We start from the raw sequence: 18,647 nt of genomic DNA, 5'->3' as shown, positions 1-18,647 counted from the left end.
TGGTTGAAGCATCCTTTTTTTGGACACGTGCCCGGGCTGCTCGATTACCTAGAGGCAACCTAATGAGGAGAAGAAAGGATTCATTGCATGTACATATATTCCTTTAGCTTCCTTCAGTTTCCTCATTTATTTTTCAGAGGCTCTGTGTGTATGTCCCTTTCAACTGTTCTCCTGTCACAGAGTTGGGCACATGATTTATGGCACATACTGGCACATGACTCGATGGTCAGAAGTCATAACACCCACTAAAGCCAAGCCAAGTGGAAGTCTTTTCGCCTGTCCGAGCACACACACTTCACTGGGAACGTTCACTGAGAGAAATATTGGGAGGGGGAAGGATATGAATGTAGGAAAAATTCACTAGCAGAAGAAATGTTTAATTTTTATGGTGTAGAAAACTAATTTGTTACTTTAATTCAACTTTTAGTTCCATAAAGTAAGGTTTTGTCGATTAATGTCATTAGGCTTTGTGTCTTCGTTCTTTCATTGTCAAAAATTACCTAGAAACCACAGAGATCAATTACCTTTATACTAAATTGTTAATAATAATATTACAGTGGAAATTATTCTTTTAAAATATTTCCAAAAATAACTATCCTTGTTTCTTATTTACAATGTTCTTGACACACTTAAAATCTATGATCATTCTCTTTCTCGAGAGTTACTTTATGCAAGGACCTTAAGGACCTTGTCTTTTCTTTCAGTGCCCTCGGTGGGGTTTGTCGTCGGGGAATCACAACAGCCGCTGTCTGGCCACGCCCCCATCATCCTGTTCCGCCCCTCTATTTCTCCATCTCTTCACTGTTTCCACTGATTTCCTCGCGCGCGAAAGGCATCCGAGCGAACTCATGTCCTGACGACAACGATGACGGCGACACTTTTTCCATGCGGTTGTCAAAAATATATTTTTATTGCCACCAAAATGACAACACTTAGTGCTCCTCACCCTTCTTGGACTTCTTTGCGGGTGTTGACTGTTCGCTCATTCAAATCTTCCGCCTGATTAGGCGCCAATTCGCACAAAAGCTTTTCAAGAAAGCAAAATCACAAAATCGCAAATCGGCAAAATGTGGGCGGAACTCTGCGCCCTGCAATTATTCGATGTGTGTGTGTTTGAGGGTTTATCCCTAGGGGTGGCTATTGTTCGGGAGTACTTTAGAGAGAGACTGGCAGCTTCCAGTAAATTTCACCGAATCGTTACATTTGCACCGCGCATTAAACCTAATGACAATATGGCATCACTAATATGCAGTACTTGACAATTTCTTTTATCTAGCCCATATGTCAATGGGTTAAACGCCCCTGACAACTAACCCATCATCCCGGAAAGGGTTGCCTCCTTTAAATAACTGAAAAATACTGAGCCTAAGCCCGGTCTGGGTCTGGGCTTTAACTGCGACCTTTACGGCCTTATGTTTCATGATTGCGCTTTGTCTTCGCCGACTTTCAGATCCCAGGGATCAGCATCTGGCAGGAGTCAGTCCTGTAGCCTTTCCCTGGATTGGGGGTCCTTTTCCTCTTGAAAACCTCTTCTCCTTTTTGGTTACTACACCTGACAGACGCCGGCCCTTCGACGTTGCCTTCCTTTATGGCCTAGACAAGTTTTGTTAGCCAAGTTCTGTTAGCCAACTTTTGGTTGCTGCTTCTATCATTTTTTGCACCCTGCAATGGGTGAGCTTTTGGGGAGTATTATTTATAGGGAAAAAGGATGTGCCATGTTTAAGGATTTTATGGAAAGTTGTGATAATCGAAATATAAACATTTAAATTTGAATATATAACATTAATTTAAATACAGTGTTTTCTAATATAAGTACTTGGCATTGTATTGTTTGTATTTTATTTAGTATAGTTCATATAAAAAGGGTAGTTTAAAATGTTTGATCAATAAAAAATCATTTATTTTAACTATGCCTTTTGTAGTATATAGGAAATACTCGACTTTATGTATTTTTTAATATATATATTTAATTTTAAAATATTATTTAATTTTATCCGAATTTTATATATACACTTTCTTTCATTTTTAAGGCAGCACCTTTAGTCTGCCTTATAAGCCCGAATATCACCATTCTTAACTTGTTCATTGTTATTGCTTTCGTTGTTGTTGTTGTTGTTGTTGTTGTTGTTGTTGTTGTTGCTGCTGTGCACTTTTGTTCGCCATTTTTTCCCACTCCTCTTTCCTTTCCCTATATCGTCCTTTATCCTTGTCGCTCTCCTCCTTCAGCTCCCTTGGCTGTTCACAGTTTTTGCTTTTTCTACTCTGCATAAATTTCCCCTTAAGAATTGTCGCTACAAACACACACACCCAGAGAGAGAAGGGGCATTTGGCAAACACACACAAATCGGCAAACAAAAGCTTCGTTGGCAGGTGCCAACAACAACAACAACAGAAACAACAACAAGGACAGCAAGGACCAAAAACAATGGCCACAGAAAAGGGTAGCAAGTGCCAGTGGGGCAGGTGGACAGCCAAAGGGGGCTTTGAGAGTTCGGGGGAGGGGTTGCTTGCCAAGGGGTTTTATTATTTGCCGAAAGGGGGTTGGTGGGGGTGGGGCTGGGGGTGGGGCATTGGGCCTGGTCCCCAAGTAGACAAGTTGCAGGCAACGCGGCTTGTTTCTGTTTTTTTTTATTTGAGCCGCCTGCCGCCATTTTTAATATGGTACAGAACAGTCTAGAAGGACTCGGAAATAAAGTTAAAGAGGTGGACTTGTGAGAAGTATTATTAAAAACTAAAAATAGATCATTATAGTTTAACAAAATATTCAAAAAGATAATAACATAAAATACATCAAACATCAATAACAACAACCACAAGAAAAGAAAATCTTTCCAATAAAATATGAATACAAAAGAAGAATACAAAAAGAATAAACAAAATAAATAATTTGGTAAATGTGCATTGCATTTTTATACCCTTACAGCTTATTATAATTTTAGTCAGAAGCTGAAGGAGCAATTTCCGACCCTATAAATCATATACATATATTCTTGATCAAAATGAACAGACGAATATTTCTACCTATCTCCGGCAAAAAATAATTTTTTCCAAAAATTTTTCTTATCTTTTTCAATAAAATTGTCGAAAATGTTGATTTTTTTGGATTTAAACTGAGTATACGGATTTGTTAACCTCGTAAAAATTAACATAGGAAAGCTTTCCGAACTGAAATTAATGCATTTTTAGCTGAGTTATGAGATTTTTAAACTTCGATTATCATATAAAAAATATTGCAAAAATTATTACTTATTTTTAAACCCTTGCAGTATTATAATTTTAGTCAGAAGCTTGCAAAACAGTGAAGGAGTCATTTCCGACCCTATAAATCATATATATTCTTGATCAGAATGAACAGACGAATCATTCTAGCTATCTCTGGCAAAAAATAATTTTTTCAAAATTTTTTTTTATTTTTTTTTAAATAAAATTGTTGTTAAAATTGTCAAAAATATTGATTTTTATAAATTTTAAACTGAGTATGCAGATTTGTTGACCTTTTAAAAACTAGCATAGGAAACCTTTCCCAATGGAAATTAATGCCTTTTTGGCTTAGTTATGCAATTTTTAATATTATGTTTTTAGTTAAGATCGATTCGCAATAATTCATAGTTCTGCTAATTTATTGACCTCTGCTGTAATTCAAACCAAAATTACTTGTGTCTCTGCGAAAGGATCTCAACTTAAAGGTAGGAAAAATACAGCATTTTTAGCATTCGTCTTTTTTATGTGTGAGTGAGTGTGTGTGTGTGTATGTTTGGGTGTGCATGTGTACCCCCCAACATTTCCACCCTACCCCTCCCCTATTCACCATTTCCTTGCCTTTGCCTTTGCCATCCTTTCCCTGACTTTCCTTCCTTTTTCAGTCTCCTTTCCCAGGATTTGCATATAAACCACTTGCAAATGTATGCGCGCGCACAAACACACACACAGACACACACACACACTTTAGCTATTTGCATTGCGGCTACACGGAGAGCAAAAGAGATAGCTAGCCTTGGGGCAGACGATGAGAGAGAGAGAGAGAGAGAGAGAAATGGGGAGCTTTACCGTCATATAAATTTTCGATTGATATGCAAACTTAAAAGGAACCGCAAAAATTATGCTCCACTGAGCTGATGCGATGCTCAAGCGGTCGCTCGTTGGACCTTCTATTTCAGCACACACACACCCCCAACATGTGTGTGTGTGTGTGTGTGTTTACACATGTGTGTGTGTGCTATATGGAAGGAGCATTCGTTCATGGGTGGTTATAAGGATTTTAAGAAGGTGCAAGTTAAGCTAAATTCATTCAAATCTGGGGTTTTAATTTTATATTTCTAATTATTTAAAAGTTTGAATAAAATGTGAAGTGATTTACCATCCTTCAATTTTGTTTTTAGCTTATCATAATATATGAAAATATGAAAAAAGTTCACAAGTGCTTCTTGTCAATTTTCCATAGTCTACAAATATATAATAAATACATTAAATTAAATAATTAAATTATTATAATAATATAAAAACTTTTTTTTTTGAAGAAATTATTATTTTTATACCATTATTTATACAACTACTACTACTACTACTATTACTTTATATTTATATACTACTTTATAATATAAGAAACCTTAGAGAAATATATATGTTAATAAGTCCGTTAATCAATATATGTGATTAAAACCCCAAAATGACTTTAATATTTGTCTTTACTAATTTTAATGTACTTAAAAATTCAGGTAAATAATTTCTTCTTCATTAAGTTAGGTTGCAAAAAATATTATTTCTAATTTCAAGAAGCTCTTTCTACTATATTTATTAGGAAATCCACTTTTGGAAGCTCTAAAATATTCATAATTTAGATAAATATGTCGTATAATGTAAATGGGAACATTTTTCTTCCCCCAAAAACCTATTTTAATTTTACTTAAACTTATATTTTGTTAACTATTTTCACATTTCTATTCAAGACCTTAATTTCCCTAGTTTTTCGTATTATTTTCCAAACTTTTGAAGCTCCTCCTCGTTGCCCCCGTAGCTTAGATATGCGCTTCGTGCTGAATTTGCACAAGATCCCAATCCCCACATGTGTGCAGCTTGGCCACGTAATAAAAATTCAACAAGCTGCTCCTGGCTGCTGTTTTCTAAGGAGCCATGGAGAGAGGGTGGGGTTTTTTATGGGGGTATTTTTGCCCGTTTTGGGGTTGTCTAAAATTCAGGGCTCCAATTGCAAATTCGAGGCCCGAAGCAGCCGGGGACTGGCCGAAAATAAAGCCTCTGCTTAAACATTTAACAAACTGCAGGCCAAAAGCTCGACAGGCCGCGCTTGACTGACAGTTGACTGCGTTGCTCGTTGTGGGTTTTCAGGGTTTTGGGTTTTCAATTTTCAATTTTCAATTTTCCATTCTCGATTCTGGGATTCTCAATTCTCGGTTTTTGGTTTGCTTGCTCGACTTTGCATATTGGAATTCTGACGCACACACCCGCACACTATTGGCAATGAAATATATTTTCCAATCAAATTGAAATGCAAACATGTGCAACGATTGTGTGGAATTTCCACAGAGCTAGCTATAGATGGATGGATGGATGGACTTGTGTGCGGATGCAGCCGAAAATTGGAATTGAAAAAGTCATGATAACGGAAAATTGCACGCTGTTGTGACTTTGAATGACAGATGAGTTTTCCTGCGGCTGCGGCAGTGGCAGTTACAAAAACACTGCCACAAACTAAAAACAACAAAGCGTTAACAATGAAAATGTCGCGCACGCGTTGGCCCAAAAAAAAGGAAAAGGAAAAAACCTAGATGAGAATGGAGAAAAATAAGAAAGCACAACAATGGGAAAATGCAGAGTGAGGATGGATCCACACAAATGACAGCTGCAAAAATGGCATTCGGGAAATGGCAAAAACAACAGTGACACCTACAACAACAGCACCTACCAAAAAAGTAGGAAGAATAACAACAAGGGTATGCTGTGTGTGCGTGTGTGGAAACTTAATTCAAAATAAACAATAAACAAAAGAATTTATAGAAGTGAAAATGGATGAGGGGGTATGGAAAATTAAATAATTAACTACTTTTATATACTCTAATAAAAATAGAATTTAATTTTATTGTCGCAGAATTAGGTCTTAACATTTCTATTGCTTTTATTGGAATTTGATCAATTTAAGCAGAGATAATTATTTTAATCTAGATGAGCCTTACATTTAATAAATAGTTTTTGCTGGAAAGCAGAAATTATTTCCCCTAGGTAATTCTTGGACTTTTCAATTATATAAAAACCTATTAACAAATTTTTGTAACTTTATTAAGTATAATTGTGAAGGTTCTAAGCTTTGTTTAAATTCTGTAAATATAATAAGATAGTTCAATACGATTAGGAAATTGGAGAGCATTTCAATTATATATTTTTTAATCTTTTATGAATATTTCTATCTTAAATTCATATAATAACATTTTTACCATTGTAGAGCATAATAATTGAAGTTAAAAGCATTAAACGAAAAGAAGGAATCCTTTCCGACCCTATAAATTATATATATTCTTGATCAGCGTCAACAGCCGAGTCGATCTAGATATGTTTGGTTAAAAATTTAATTTTTTCAAAATTTGTGAAAATTTTATAAGGTTAGTTACATCGTTAAAATTGTCAAAATTTCAAGAAAATTTTAAATTTTTAAAATCTATAACCATTAAATGCAGATTTGTTAACCTAATAAAAACTAGCATGGCAAAATTTCCCGATTGGAAATTAATGAATTTTTGGCCTAGTTATGAATGATTTTCACTGCAAGGATATATCAATTTTCGGTTCCCTAAATTAGCTTCAATTCCCGGGTTCTGATCATTCTACGTTTTAAAACCTCCTCAGAATATTTTAATTCTTTTCGGTTTAATATATATCCCAAGTCCAAGCAATTAAAAGGACACTTTAAGCTACCGGAAACGGAAAGCAAAGGTGAAACTATACAGGAAATACAGGGGTTGCCGAACCTGATGTATTACCAATACGAAAACCAAATTAAATAGTAAAAAACCTCCCATATCGAGTTGATCCTTGGAAAACTCTTCAAGTAGTGTCGACCTTTGGGTTGCCCTTTTTTTATGTATTTCCTCGGTGTCTGACTAACGGAATGACTGAGTTACTAACCGACTGAATGACTAACTGACTCAATGACTGAGCTGACTGGCTGACTGGCCGGACTGGCTGCTTCCGCTTTTTACGTTCATTGCCTCTGCCACAATTTTAATTTTCCTAATGGATATCGATCCCGGGGAGTCCTCGTCGCAGCAACAGCAACAGCAGCAGCGGCAACAACAGCAACAAAACTGGCTGGCAAAAAGGATAATAGACTTCTTTATTGTGCATGCGACTCTATAAAAGTCAACTCCTGGACTTTGTTGTGCTCCTCTCGCTCCCGTTTTCCCCTCACTTCCTGCCTTCCGCTCCTGTTGTGTTCCGTTGCTCATGCGAAAATTCAAGGGGGGGTTGAGAGGCGGGGTGGGGTTGGGTAGTGTGGGTTTTGGGACACACAACAAACCAGGCCAGACACACACAAATACACACACCTTGATACAGGTGAAGAAACACCAATGATTTAAGAAATCGTTTATCAAAAAGAAAAGTCTGATATCACATCGAATTTAAAGTTTAAATATCAATATTGAAAAATATCTAAACATGTTATTTAATTTATTATTTTTAAATATTATTAGATCTCAAAACTCCCTATGATTTTTTCTCTGTGCACACAAATACAAACATAGAACTGAGGACTCTGCATAAATACTTAAGCAACAACCTCACACAATAAATAATCTGCTACGTCATGCAAAAGAGGGAAACTCCAATGGCGAAGTCCTTTTCGAATAATTGAGGAGAAGAGCGAGGAGGAGGTTCCAAAGAGTTGGCAGACATTGGAAATTGGATTTCACCCGAGCTTAGATCCCCTTTTATTCCCCAAGCCCCAATCCTCAACCCAAACCCCATCTATTTCCACTTGCCGTGTAATCCAACCGCAACTACACATGGCAGCGTTTATTTCGAATTTCATTTAACATCTGCCCCGGATCCGCCAAGAGTGCGAAAATTAAATGAGCCACAAGTCGGGGTAGCTAGATTTCCACACCTCTCTGTTTGTGTAGGTGTTTTCCCCTTAGTTTTCCTCGCCTCTATTTGCATACATTTTCTATTTCGCCTTCTTTTTTTTGGCAAAAACGATGCTGATTTAGGAGGCAACAAAAACAGCAGCAGATTGAATATTGCCTATTTGCCATTTGTGTTTATATTTGCATTTCAGTTTGGTTTAAAAAATGGAAAAACAGGAAAATGAAAAGGCAACCTTTGCACAGATGAAACTGGAATATTTGTTGCGGAGGGAAAAACGAAAGTGAAACTCAAGAACGGTTCGATGTTACCTAATAAGGGTCAGTGAATACTTGGGTATTAGGTTATTTTTTTAGCAGAAAAAGATTTAAATATTTATTTAACCTCAAAAAGCTAAATAGGTATAATATGTTCTTTATTAGAAACTATAGGCAATATATTTTTATAGAATGATATATCCGTATTTCAAGCTTGAATAATACCAAAATAAATATTCAATATTTCTGTTTTAGTCGAAGGATAAATTACTTTTAAAATTACTTGACGCGAAAGAAATAATTTAGTAACTTAATTAAACAAGCTAATAAATTCACTGAACAAGATTTCATCTATAATAATAAATAAATAACCAGAATTTTGCATTTAACATATTTAAGCTAAAACCATTTCGAGCTTAAATAATATTTTTAAATATATGATGACATTTTTATAAGCCAGCTTTAACCAATCAAAAAAATGTCATGCATTCATAAATTCAGGATTATACTTAAGATTACATAGAGTTTTTAGAGCTATAATCTATATTTTATAATTGTTTATGGAACCTTTTAGTACAGAAAATATTTCAGTCATATGAAATATATTTATAAACTATAAATTAACCATTAGACCTTCCAGAATATAGACGCTATTTTAATACTATTGATTTTCATAATGCCTATAATTACATGACTAGTTCGATACCAATTTTCCTTAGTTTCTGCCCCACAATTACTGACCAAGTTCTAGCTGGCAATTAAAGCCCTGAGAGCTCAACAGTTAGTGCTGTCTGTCCGTCAGTTAAGATGGAAAACTACATTAAACCATTTGCTGGGAATCGAAACAAAACACAATTAACACCCTCTCCTATCCTCTCCTCCCCTCTCCATTACTCTCGTTCAATTGCAATTATTGAAACTATTTCAACCAAAATCGAGTTGAAACCTGGTTATTCTGCCGTTGAATATCCTGCGAATATCGATGTGACTGTGACTGCGACTGCGACTGTGACTCTGCTTGAGTGACATTCGTCCTAATTCGTAAGCGTTGACTTTTACCGGCATTTCAATTAACCCAATTAATGGACGGGACCAAATTAAATTTTGAATTCATGTTGCCAGTAAACGCACACACACACACACACACACACATAAAGCTGCAGAGCCACGCACACAGATACTCCGCAGTCAGCTGTTTCTGCTGGCCAGCTGTCCTTCGCTCCGTCTCTTTCGCTTCGCACAAGTGCGAGCGAGATGACGCCTAGCTTTTGGGGGTTGATAGCGACGGCGGTACCATCGCTGGGTTAACATGGGGGGGGACTGCAGTGGGTTAATGGGGGTGGATGGTGGATGGTGGGTGGTGGGTGGTGCTGCTGTAACAAGTAACAAGTATGTACTAATGTCGGCGTCTGGCTAACTGAGAGACACGGCGCGGCGGCGGCTATGAATGAGTGTCCCGAACGGAGCCAAGCTGAAACTGAAGCTCGATGACCTTGATTATACAACACAGTAGCTACAGTAGCAAAAGCAACAGTAACTGTAACTGGAAACCATCACCCATCACCACCCCAAAAAAAAAAAAAAAATCCCCACGGAGCCACTCCTTCAAAAGAATACCCTACGTCAAATAAAAATGGCAAAAATAGTGAAGGGGGGTTCCGAGAGGCACTCGGGAAAAATATTAATACAAGTTATTTGAAATGATTTGAAAGAAATTTGGAGTAGAAAATAATTTAATGTCCATTTAATTGTTAGTAAATTATCTGTTACTTCTATAGATCTCAAGTAGTTCTAACATATCTCCGGTTATATATAAATTTTAATCAAAATTACTAAAGTTCTGAAATAATTTTTAATAATTCTTAAATAAATTTAAGTTTAAATTATGTGAAACCAAATTAAGAACCAAAATAGAGGACAACTTAAATAAAACTATATGAAGACTTATCGTTAAAACTATAAGATACAAAATATTCAGCCCTACAACTGTTAGCAGCAGTTTAAGCAAGTTCTTTGTCAATAATTCCCAAGCAGTTCTAGCATATTTTTAGTGAAACTTTCCTTTTCATTTTAAGCAGAAATTAATCATATTCTGTAGCTTAAATGTACATGTTTAAATTAATATTATTCAATTGCTTAATTTTCCAAAACCTAATCAATTTTCTAACAGTGTCATCCCCAGAGTTGTCGATGCTACTGGTAACTGGCATTACAACAAATCATCGGCGGGCAAATGTTGGCAACTGGGTGCCAAGTCAACGAACTGCTAACCGCAACACTGACACACACACACACACACACACACACACACACCACACCACACACCATATATATATATATATATGTAATGCCACAAAAGGGGGTCCTGTGGGCGTGGGCGTCATTAAAATTGCAACAGGGCCTTGAAGCCAGAGACCAGAGAAACCAAGAAGAGCAGAGGAAAACAGCAAGGGGGCGGGGGGAAAGAGAAAACCAAAAGACAAAATCAAGAGATCAATAATTATTATGATGTTGCACAAGCACACACCCAAAAAACGAGACGCCTTGCAAGCCGCAAGAACCGAATTCTTTGGGCCAAGTCAAGACAGGTGAGGCCAGGCAACGAGCGAGGGTGCGAGGGGGTGAGCGGGTGAGCGGGTGAGTTTTCTCAGCCGAAAAGTTCGACAAGCGCATTACAACAATTCCAAAACAAGGCAAGGCGAAAAAGGGGTAAGAGCGGCGGTTACAAGTGCAACCATTTTGTAGTACAAACTTCGAAAACCAAAAGCGAAATTGGCAAAACAAAAGGCCAAAAAGGGTGGCAGTGGTGGGTCCTAGGAGTACCTCCATTTGTGGACTTTGTGGATCCCTTGGTCTCTCTCTCTCTCTCGCTCTCTCTCTCTTTTTTGGGGCTCCCCCGGATCATGCGCACTCCGTCGAACCGATTGGCCCGCTTCGCCGCCATTTAGAAAAGGCCCGATGCCGCCGTGCGGGAAAGAGACCGCCTGAGCGGGCCAATGCCAACACCTGTTCCTGTTTCGAACTCCCCAGATACTTGTAGACTTGGTGGAAGAAGAAAAACAAAAACAAGCAGAACAAAGCCTCAGAACCGGTTGCCGATGTTGCCCTGGCTAGTTGTCCCGCTCTAACCAGCGCCCGGCATCCGTCAGATACATTTCGGGGTGAGTGCGTCGCGGAACGACATCCGTCGGATGCGGCGACGAACAACCGGCGCGTTTCAGTCGTTCAGCAGTCTCCGCACCGTGAGCATCGCTCGCCCGAACCGCGTTCGCCCTTCGCTCGTCTGTCGTCGGTCGTCGATAATACCGAATCGCAACGCAACGCAACGCAACGGATTGCAAGCATCGGTTGCCGTCGCCTTTTCTGGATACGAGATACGAGATACAAGATACGAGATACTCTGCACCAGCAAATCCAACAGATACGCGCGCGATCTCCCCCCGAGTGTGTTCTGTGAACCGAAACTCCAGCAGGAAATAATAATAAATCGAAAATTTGGAATATATGTATAGATACCAAGTGCCTTAGATCTAGATCTATATCCTGCTTTGCTCAAATGCCCGAAACTTCAACGTTGAGTTCGGTATCAAAATAATAATATAAATAATATTGGAAAATATTCAATCCCCGATCCCGAAACCGAACCCATACCCAATCTCGAGTGTGCTTCGCCGAGTGTCCTGTCAGCCAAATATATGGTAATGGCAGAGATTGGTGGCCATTTGGCTCACCAGCTACCGTTGCACAATCACAATCACAATCACAATCACAACCACAATCAAACTGGATTACAGCCATCGCTGGTGATGAACCATCACCTGGATTTGGATTGTCATGGACACGATGTGATAAGTGAGTACCTACTAGGAGTATCTATCCATCTATCCATCTATCTATCTATCATCAGGGGAGGGAAACTTAATACAGGCAAATATATATTGTCCCAAAAAAGAGAATTGAAAACAAAAGATTATAGAGGATCTATAGTTTAAAAAGATATATCCTTTGTATCTTTTAGATACAATTGTTTGTGTTAAGCATCTCTGTTTTTGTTGCGCTCTGGGTAATATCATGTTTTCTGTTTCGTTTAGATGGTTTAAAAGATTATAGAGGTATGTTTTAGGTTTGAAAAATAAAGAGTTTTTGGTAGTTAATATCTAAGAGAGTTTCCTGGAGTAATTCTTACTCAATTAGGCTGAAAATGTACACACCATATAAGTATCTTAGCAGTGGATAAATCTTTTTTATTATCTACTTAATACCTCAGAGAGCATTTCTTTGCTATAAACCAAACCAAAGCTTGTTTTTAAACATTAAAATTATCACTACAATAAAAATTCTAATACACAAAAAGCCCTAAACCTCAACTTTAAACTATTTATTTTCCAAATTTCCATCCACAAATTAATGACATTAAATAGACCAAGAAAGAGTGTTGTATCATTTACCGCTAATAAAGCTATTTAAAGCAGTTAATGACTTATTTATGGCCATTGTCGTAGTCCCCGAAAAAAAATAAAAATAATATAAAAATTGGACAAATTAAAGTCCCATTAAAACTGAGTGGAGCCACAGAGTAATCACTGAACTATAACTTTCTCAATATCAAAAAATAAACACAAAATGAAACACATTTAAAACCCGACCATAAAAAGAGCCCAGAGACGTGTTAACAAATGTCTGCACCAAATAAAAGTTGTAAACGATTTTTGGTCAGCTTTGAAAAATCCAAAAAATGCTAAAGATATCAAAGATGGATGTGTCAAGAGTTAAAGATCAGGCCTTAACTTAATATTTAATTCAAACTCCAAAGATCTTGATCCAGGAGTTCAAGTTTATGTGTAATGAAGGTTGTTTGAATTATTTTTAAACCGCAAAAATCATTAAAAAAGGTTAGGCACGCGCTGAACTCTTACTTACCTTGAGATACATTTTTATTTTGCAAAGGTCCAAGGCGAAGGCTGAGAGAAAAAGCCTCCAATTACTTCCAACTGAAACATAAAGAAACGTAAACAATTAAAAATGAAAGCAAAATTAATAAACATAAATATTTCCTATAGAATAATGGGCCATAATTTGTATTTTATTAATTTGGAAGAGAGATTAAAATTATCAACTTGATGAGAACTCTTTTGTAATGGCTTTAAGACCCCCCTAGTCTTGAATGGCAATAACTTTTAAATAATAGCTGTATTTTATTTTAAGCACACTTACACTTGCGTACTGTAGCAAGCCAATTAACAGTTGAATGACATTTTAATGCCGAGCAATTAAGCGCAGCGAAGCAATTTCACGAAATTAAACGCGATCAAAAATTTATCCCATGCGAGTGAGACGTTTTTCAGCTAGACAAATGTCTGTGACGTGTTTTTGTTAACCGAAAAATGCATTTTATTTTATTCATAAACCAAGAGTGTCATTAAAAAATGCGGGACAGCGGCAAATATATTTTATTCAAAATTTTATTTCGCTTGCTAAATTGTGACAAATGTTTTTTGTATTTTTCGACTGACAGTTGTGTCTAACCGCAGAACACAAAAACCAACAGCAGCAACAAAAATTAATGTATAAAAATATATAAGGAAAAATAGAGGGGGGAAGAGTTGAAAATAGGAAAACATGAAAAATCATAATCATAAGCACACACACACACACACACACGGGTTAAAATTTAATTATGGATGAGCGACAAAAGCAGATACATTTAGATGCAAATTTATAACATTTAAATTGCATTCGTTTGTTGTAGGAAAACGTAATTGTAATTTCAATTCAAATTAGTTGTCGGGTCTGCTAAATATTTAATGGCTGCGCACAGATTTTAATTTGAAAACTTTGCCACAAAGTTTTCGCAGAAACTTTAAGATTGCCTTTTGCCTAGTTCCAAGTTGATATTTGAAATGAAAACAATTTTTGTAATTCTATTTTTGCGCTTTTATCTTTCACTTCTCTCCCTCTCTCTGCCTGTCCGAGCCGAGTTTTGTTTGTTTGTTGATTTTTTTTTTATTTTTTTTTTGTTTTTGAGCGCTGTAAACATTTTAATGAGTTTTCCATGTCACACACAGACACACCACTCCCCGCCGCCCCGTCCCGTCAACATGTCGCTGGCTAACTTCTCAAGTAGTCGTTAAATTAATTAAATATAGTAGGAACTCTGTGGAGCTTTTGTTTATTCTTCATCTTTATTTTTTGTAGCCTATCTCCTGGCGTTGGACTAGTTTCTACTTTGCAGACCGTAAAATTGTACAACTTTATGACAATTATTCGCGGCCATAAAAACCAAACGATTTTTTTGGGATTTATAGTTTACCAATTAGCCAAAAAAAGATTGGGATAAAAATTGTTTGCTCCTAATTTAATTTATATTGATTCCATTTTGCTAATTTGCATAATCAAAAATACGAACAAAATATCGGCGAAAAAAGAAAGTTAATTGTGAAAAATTGATTGGGCAAATGTTTAACCAATCCACACAACAAAGTTAAAATAATTTTGGGAATAATTTGTTAAGTGTCAATCGACGGCTTTATAAGGTTAAAAAGCTGAGAGAATGGCACCAAGTTTCGGTTTTAGGTTAACTAGAGATGCCCTCCGAGTGATAGATCACAGATCTCTTGAGGTTTATTTATAGAGTTTCAGTGAAAGGGAAAAAATAACAGAGTTAACGTAACATTGGCCATAAAATTAATTATATTACCATTCTAAACGGGCTTTGATCGCATTTTTTTTATTGTTTTTGCTTAGTATTTTGATTAGTTTGTTTCGGGAATGAAAGCATCGGTAGTTTCACTGGTTTAAGGTTTTTCAAATTGATTGAATATTTGTTTGAGTTGTCATCGCTTTAGTTTTTGTGTGTTTTTATTTGGGTTTATTTTATTTTAGAGAATTTATTTATTTAATACAATGCCTTGTTGTTGAGATACAAAATGTATCTATTGTTTGTTTTTATTATAATGAAGACAATATATCATTTTAAAAGACACTTGAAATTGAAAGGAAAATTAAATAATTGATATATTTAGTTGCATAAAAGAAAGAAATTTATGTCTTTTTATTTAATACTCTATGATCTACTTTCCCACTATATTATTTTATTGAATTAAATGAAACCTAAGTTTTACATTTCTTTAAATCCCTTATTTAATAATAAACCAAACTATCTGAATTATTATTAATTTCTTTCCATAAAACCAAAAAAAAAAAAATACTTGGTACCAAAACAAGTTCAGCTTTGAATTTGAACAAATCTTTGCTTGAAAAAAAAACAAAAAACTAAAAAACCAAAAAACTGACGTCACGAGAAAAGAAAGACCACACCCATTAGTGTGCCAATGGCAGACAGACGTTATCTATATTTTATGAGTTCCTATCCGAAAACAAAAAAAATAAATTCCTGTTGTCTCCAGCGGACAATGTTTTTTGTTGTTTTATTTTCTTTTTTCACCTTCCCGTTTCCGGTGAGCTGTAGAGTTTTATATCGGAATCCCCGCCGAGGATTCGAAGGATTCAAGGGGTGTGATAAAGTTATTTAGGCGCAATCCATAAATTCCCAAAAAACAGAACCCAAATAAAAAGGCAGAGCCCAGGACTGGGGAGAACGTAAATCCCAAAAGCTTATCTGATTTTGCACTTCAGGCCCTGGCACTAGATCAATATGTTATGTTATGGTCGAGTTTCTGTTTGGATTTTTGTTTTTTAGATTTTATTTTATGTCAGTCTTACCTGGACACAGCTGGGCTGCGCCTGCGCCCTGTGACTCGAATCTCCTGTCTCCTGATTTCTCCTATCAAATATATTTGAATTTGTGGCCCAAACCCAGTTTAGAAGACATATACATACATGACTCCAGGCCAGGTACGGCTATATCTTTGCCCCTTTTTTTCGCATTAATTAACAGCTCGCCGAGTTGAGAAATTAGGGAATTATGCCTGGAATTTCCGTTCAAAAACAAACAAAAAAACAGCTTTATTGGGGGTCTGATTAGTCTGATTTGGCCAGAAAAAGAGTCACAGAATGATAATGAAGTTGGTTGATAATTGTGCGAAATCAAGTTTGTCTTGAGATCTAAGGTTTCCTAACCATTTCCCATGGTTTTCTATATTTTGAAAGACATTTTTCAAATAACTTATTAAAATTCATTTCGTATTTAGTGTAATATTTGTTTAATTATATGCCAAATAACTTTGAATGTAAGATGATCTTAAAAATGAGTATCTTTTTATAGTAGTAATGAAAGATTAAGATTATATTATATTATAAAATATTTCGTATTGCTTTAAATTATTGTTTCACTAATTAAAGTACTTAACTCACTCTATAAATAGTTATTATTCGACCTAAAAAGCTTAAATAAATACAACTTTTAAATTTCTTTAAATTTTCTTACATAACTTGGTCTTAAAGTCTTCTTTTTATGTCCAATTTAAACCCTTCAAGTATCAATTTTAATGCAAAAACCTCAAGTTTGCCTCGTTTTAAGTAACTTGGCTCTTCAATTAAAGCCAAAAAAGCATCCACTTTTGTGTTAATTTAAACTGAAGCCAAGTTTTTGGCTTAAAGCCGAAGCTCTCTAACCTAATTAATGCACTTCCAGATATTCCTTAACCCCTTGAGCCCCCTCGGAATGGAATTGGGCATATTAAAGCAGCCGCCAGCAGCCGCCTATTAAAGTGCAATTAAATGTTTTTTTTTAACTCTCCGCGTGTTCTGTATTTTTTCTCTTTTTTGTTAAAGTTCATTCAAGGTGTCAGCAGCTTGTCAAGGTGAGAGGCGGCTACTGTTTGCCTTTGGACGGTTGGAGTAAAAAAGGAAAAACAAAATATTAAATTTCAACTGGGGAAATTGTGCGATGCCCCCCGCAAGGGAGACGGAAACCAGAGAAGCGGCACTGCCAACTGATAAATGTGCAGGCCAGAAATTAGTTGGGAGTTAACCGAACAGAAAATAAAGGAGCAGCGCTGGGACCACGCCCGAATATCGCGTGTGATCGGAACCCACAAGGGAGGAGCCTTCTCCATCTCTCTCTATACAGCTGAGTCTGTCTCTGTCCATCTCCAGGCACTCATTAGGAGTGTGGCGACCGTGGCGAGCGTTTTGCATTTCCCGCTGGGATTTCCCACCCGCTGCGCCTTATGACACCTGAGCTGCATTCAAACATACATACACATATAATAGGGAATACGGGGAGTCGGTTCCCCAGCTCAGGTGCAACGGGGATATAGTATAGAGTATATATCCCTTGTGGCAGTTGTTCTTGTTTTTTTTTGGCGTGTTGCATGCAACCCGGTGGCCACTTTAATGGCGTCGTTTTTAAAGCTTTACTCGAGGCCCCCGCCGCCGTCGTCGTCTCTCTTTACGAGTGTCATTTTTATAACCCTTGTTTTAATGACTAATTAAGCATGAAAGACAATAAAAGCGAGAACCTTACGTAGAATCCATAGACAACCCAAAAACAGCATTTAGAAGAGGATGCTGTCTAGAAGTTGGACTGGACTAGACCGAGTTTTATGGACAATGGATCTTAAAAAAGCGACAACGACTTCAAATACTCGCCGCTGGCGTCACATACCAAAAATTCCCAGACGCCACTTGAACAGATTGCATAATTTTCTTTTGAGGGGAAAATAACATAACAAATATTAGAGGAAAATGGTTAAAACAAAAGTTTAAGCTGGTTTAGTATAGCATGGATTTTTTAAAAATATGATCAGGTTAAAAACATCAAGATACATTATTTTTATATGCCAATTTTTTCGACTAATCAAAGTTTTAAGTTCTCATAACTAAGCCAAAAAATCTTTAATTTCGATTCAAAAACCACTTTTATGATAGTTTTTATAACATTAATAAATCTGCTTACAAAATTTAAAATTTAAAAATATTAAATTTTGTTAAATTTAAAATTTAAAAATATTAAATTTTGTTCACCAATTTTTTACAATTTTAACGATGTTTCCTAAAATAAAATGGTAAAATTTTGAAAAAATTAAATTTTAGCCGGACATAGCTAGATCGATTCGGTTTTTGATGCTAATCAAGAATATATATGATTTATAGGGTCGGAATTGATTCCTTCACTTTCATTTAAGCTTCTGACTGAAAATATAATATTATTCAGTCCATATTTCTCTATAATTTTATATGACAATTTTTTCGAAAACAAAAATTTTAAAAATGCATAACACAGCCAAAAAGGCATTAATTTCAATTCGGTAAGCTTTCCTATGCTAGTTTTCATTTGGTTAACAAATCTGCAAACTCTATTTACAATTTAGAAAAATTGCAATTTTGGACAATTTT

At 36.1% G+C, this 18,647-nt stretch overlaps 1 protein-coding gene and 1 long non-coding RNA gene across 2 annotated transcripts in view; one reads left to right on the top strand and one right to left on the bottom strand.

Moving 5' to 3' along the window:
- LOC110176818 (uncharacterized) overlaps positions 1-18,647 on the bottom strand; it is a 120,497-nt gene that overhangs the window by 78,945 nt on the left and 22,905 nt on the right. Inside the window, exon 2 of the long non-coding RNA XR_015271170.1 lies at positions 13,269-13,339. This is a non-coding gene — a long non-coding RNA (uncharacterized LOC110176818). The remainder of the gene's footprint in view (positions 1-13,268; positions 13,340-18,647) is intronic.
- tup (LIM1_Isl and LIM2_Isl domain-containing protein tup) overlaps positions 11,513-18,647 on the top strand; it is a 29,704-nt gene continuing 22,569 nt past the window's right edge. The window contains exon 1 of the mRNA XM_020943325.2: positions 11,513-12,200. Coding sequence (XP_020798984.2) covers positions 12,044-12,200 — 157 coding nt within the window. The 5' untranslated portion in view covers positions 11,513-12,043. The remainder of the gene's footprint in view (positions 12,201-18,647) is intronic.

Source organism: Drosophila serrata, unplaced genomic scaffold (assembly GCF_035046125.1).
Source record: "Drosophila serrata isolate PLE 108 unplaced genomic scaffold, ASM3504612v1 contig_240, whole genome shotgun sequence".
Taxonomy (NCBI): Eukaryota; Metazoa; Arthropoda; class Insecta; order Diptera; family Drosophilidae; genus Drosophila; species Drosophila serrata.
This window is presented reverse-complemented; position numbering and strand designations above follow the sequence as displayed.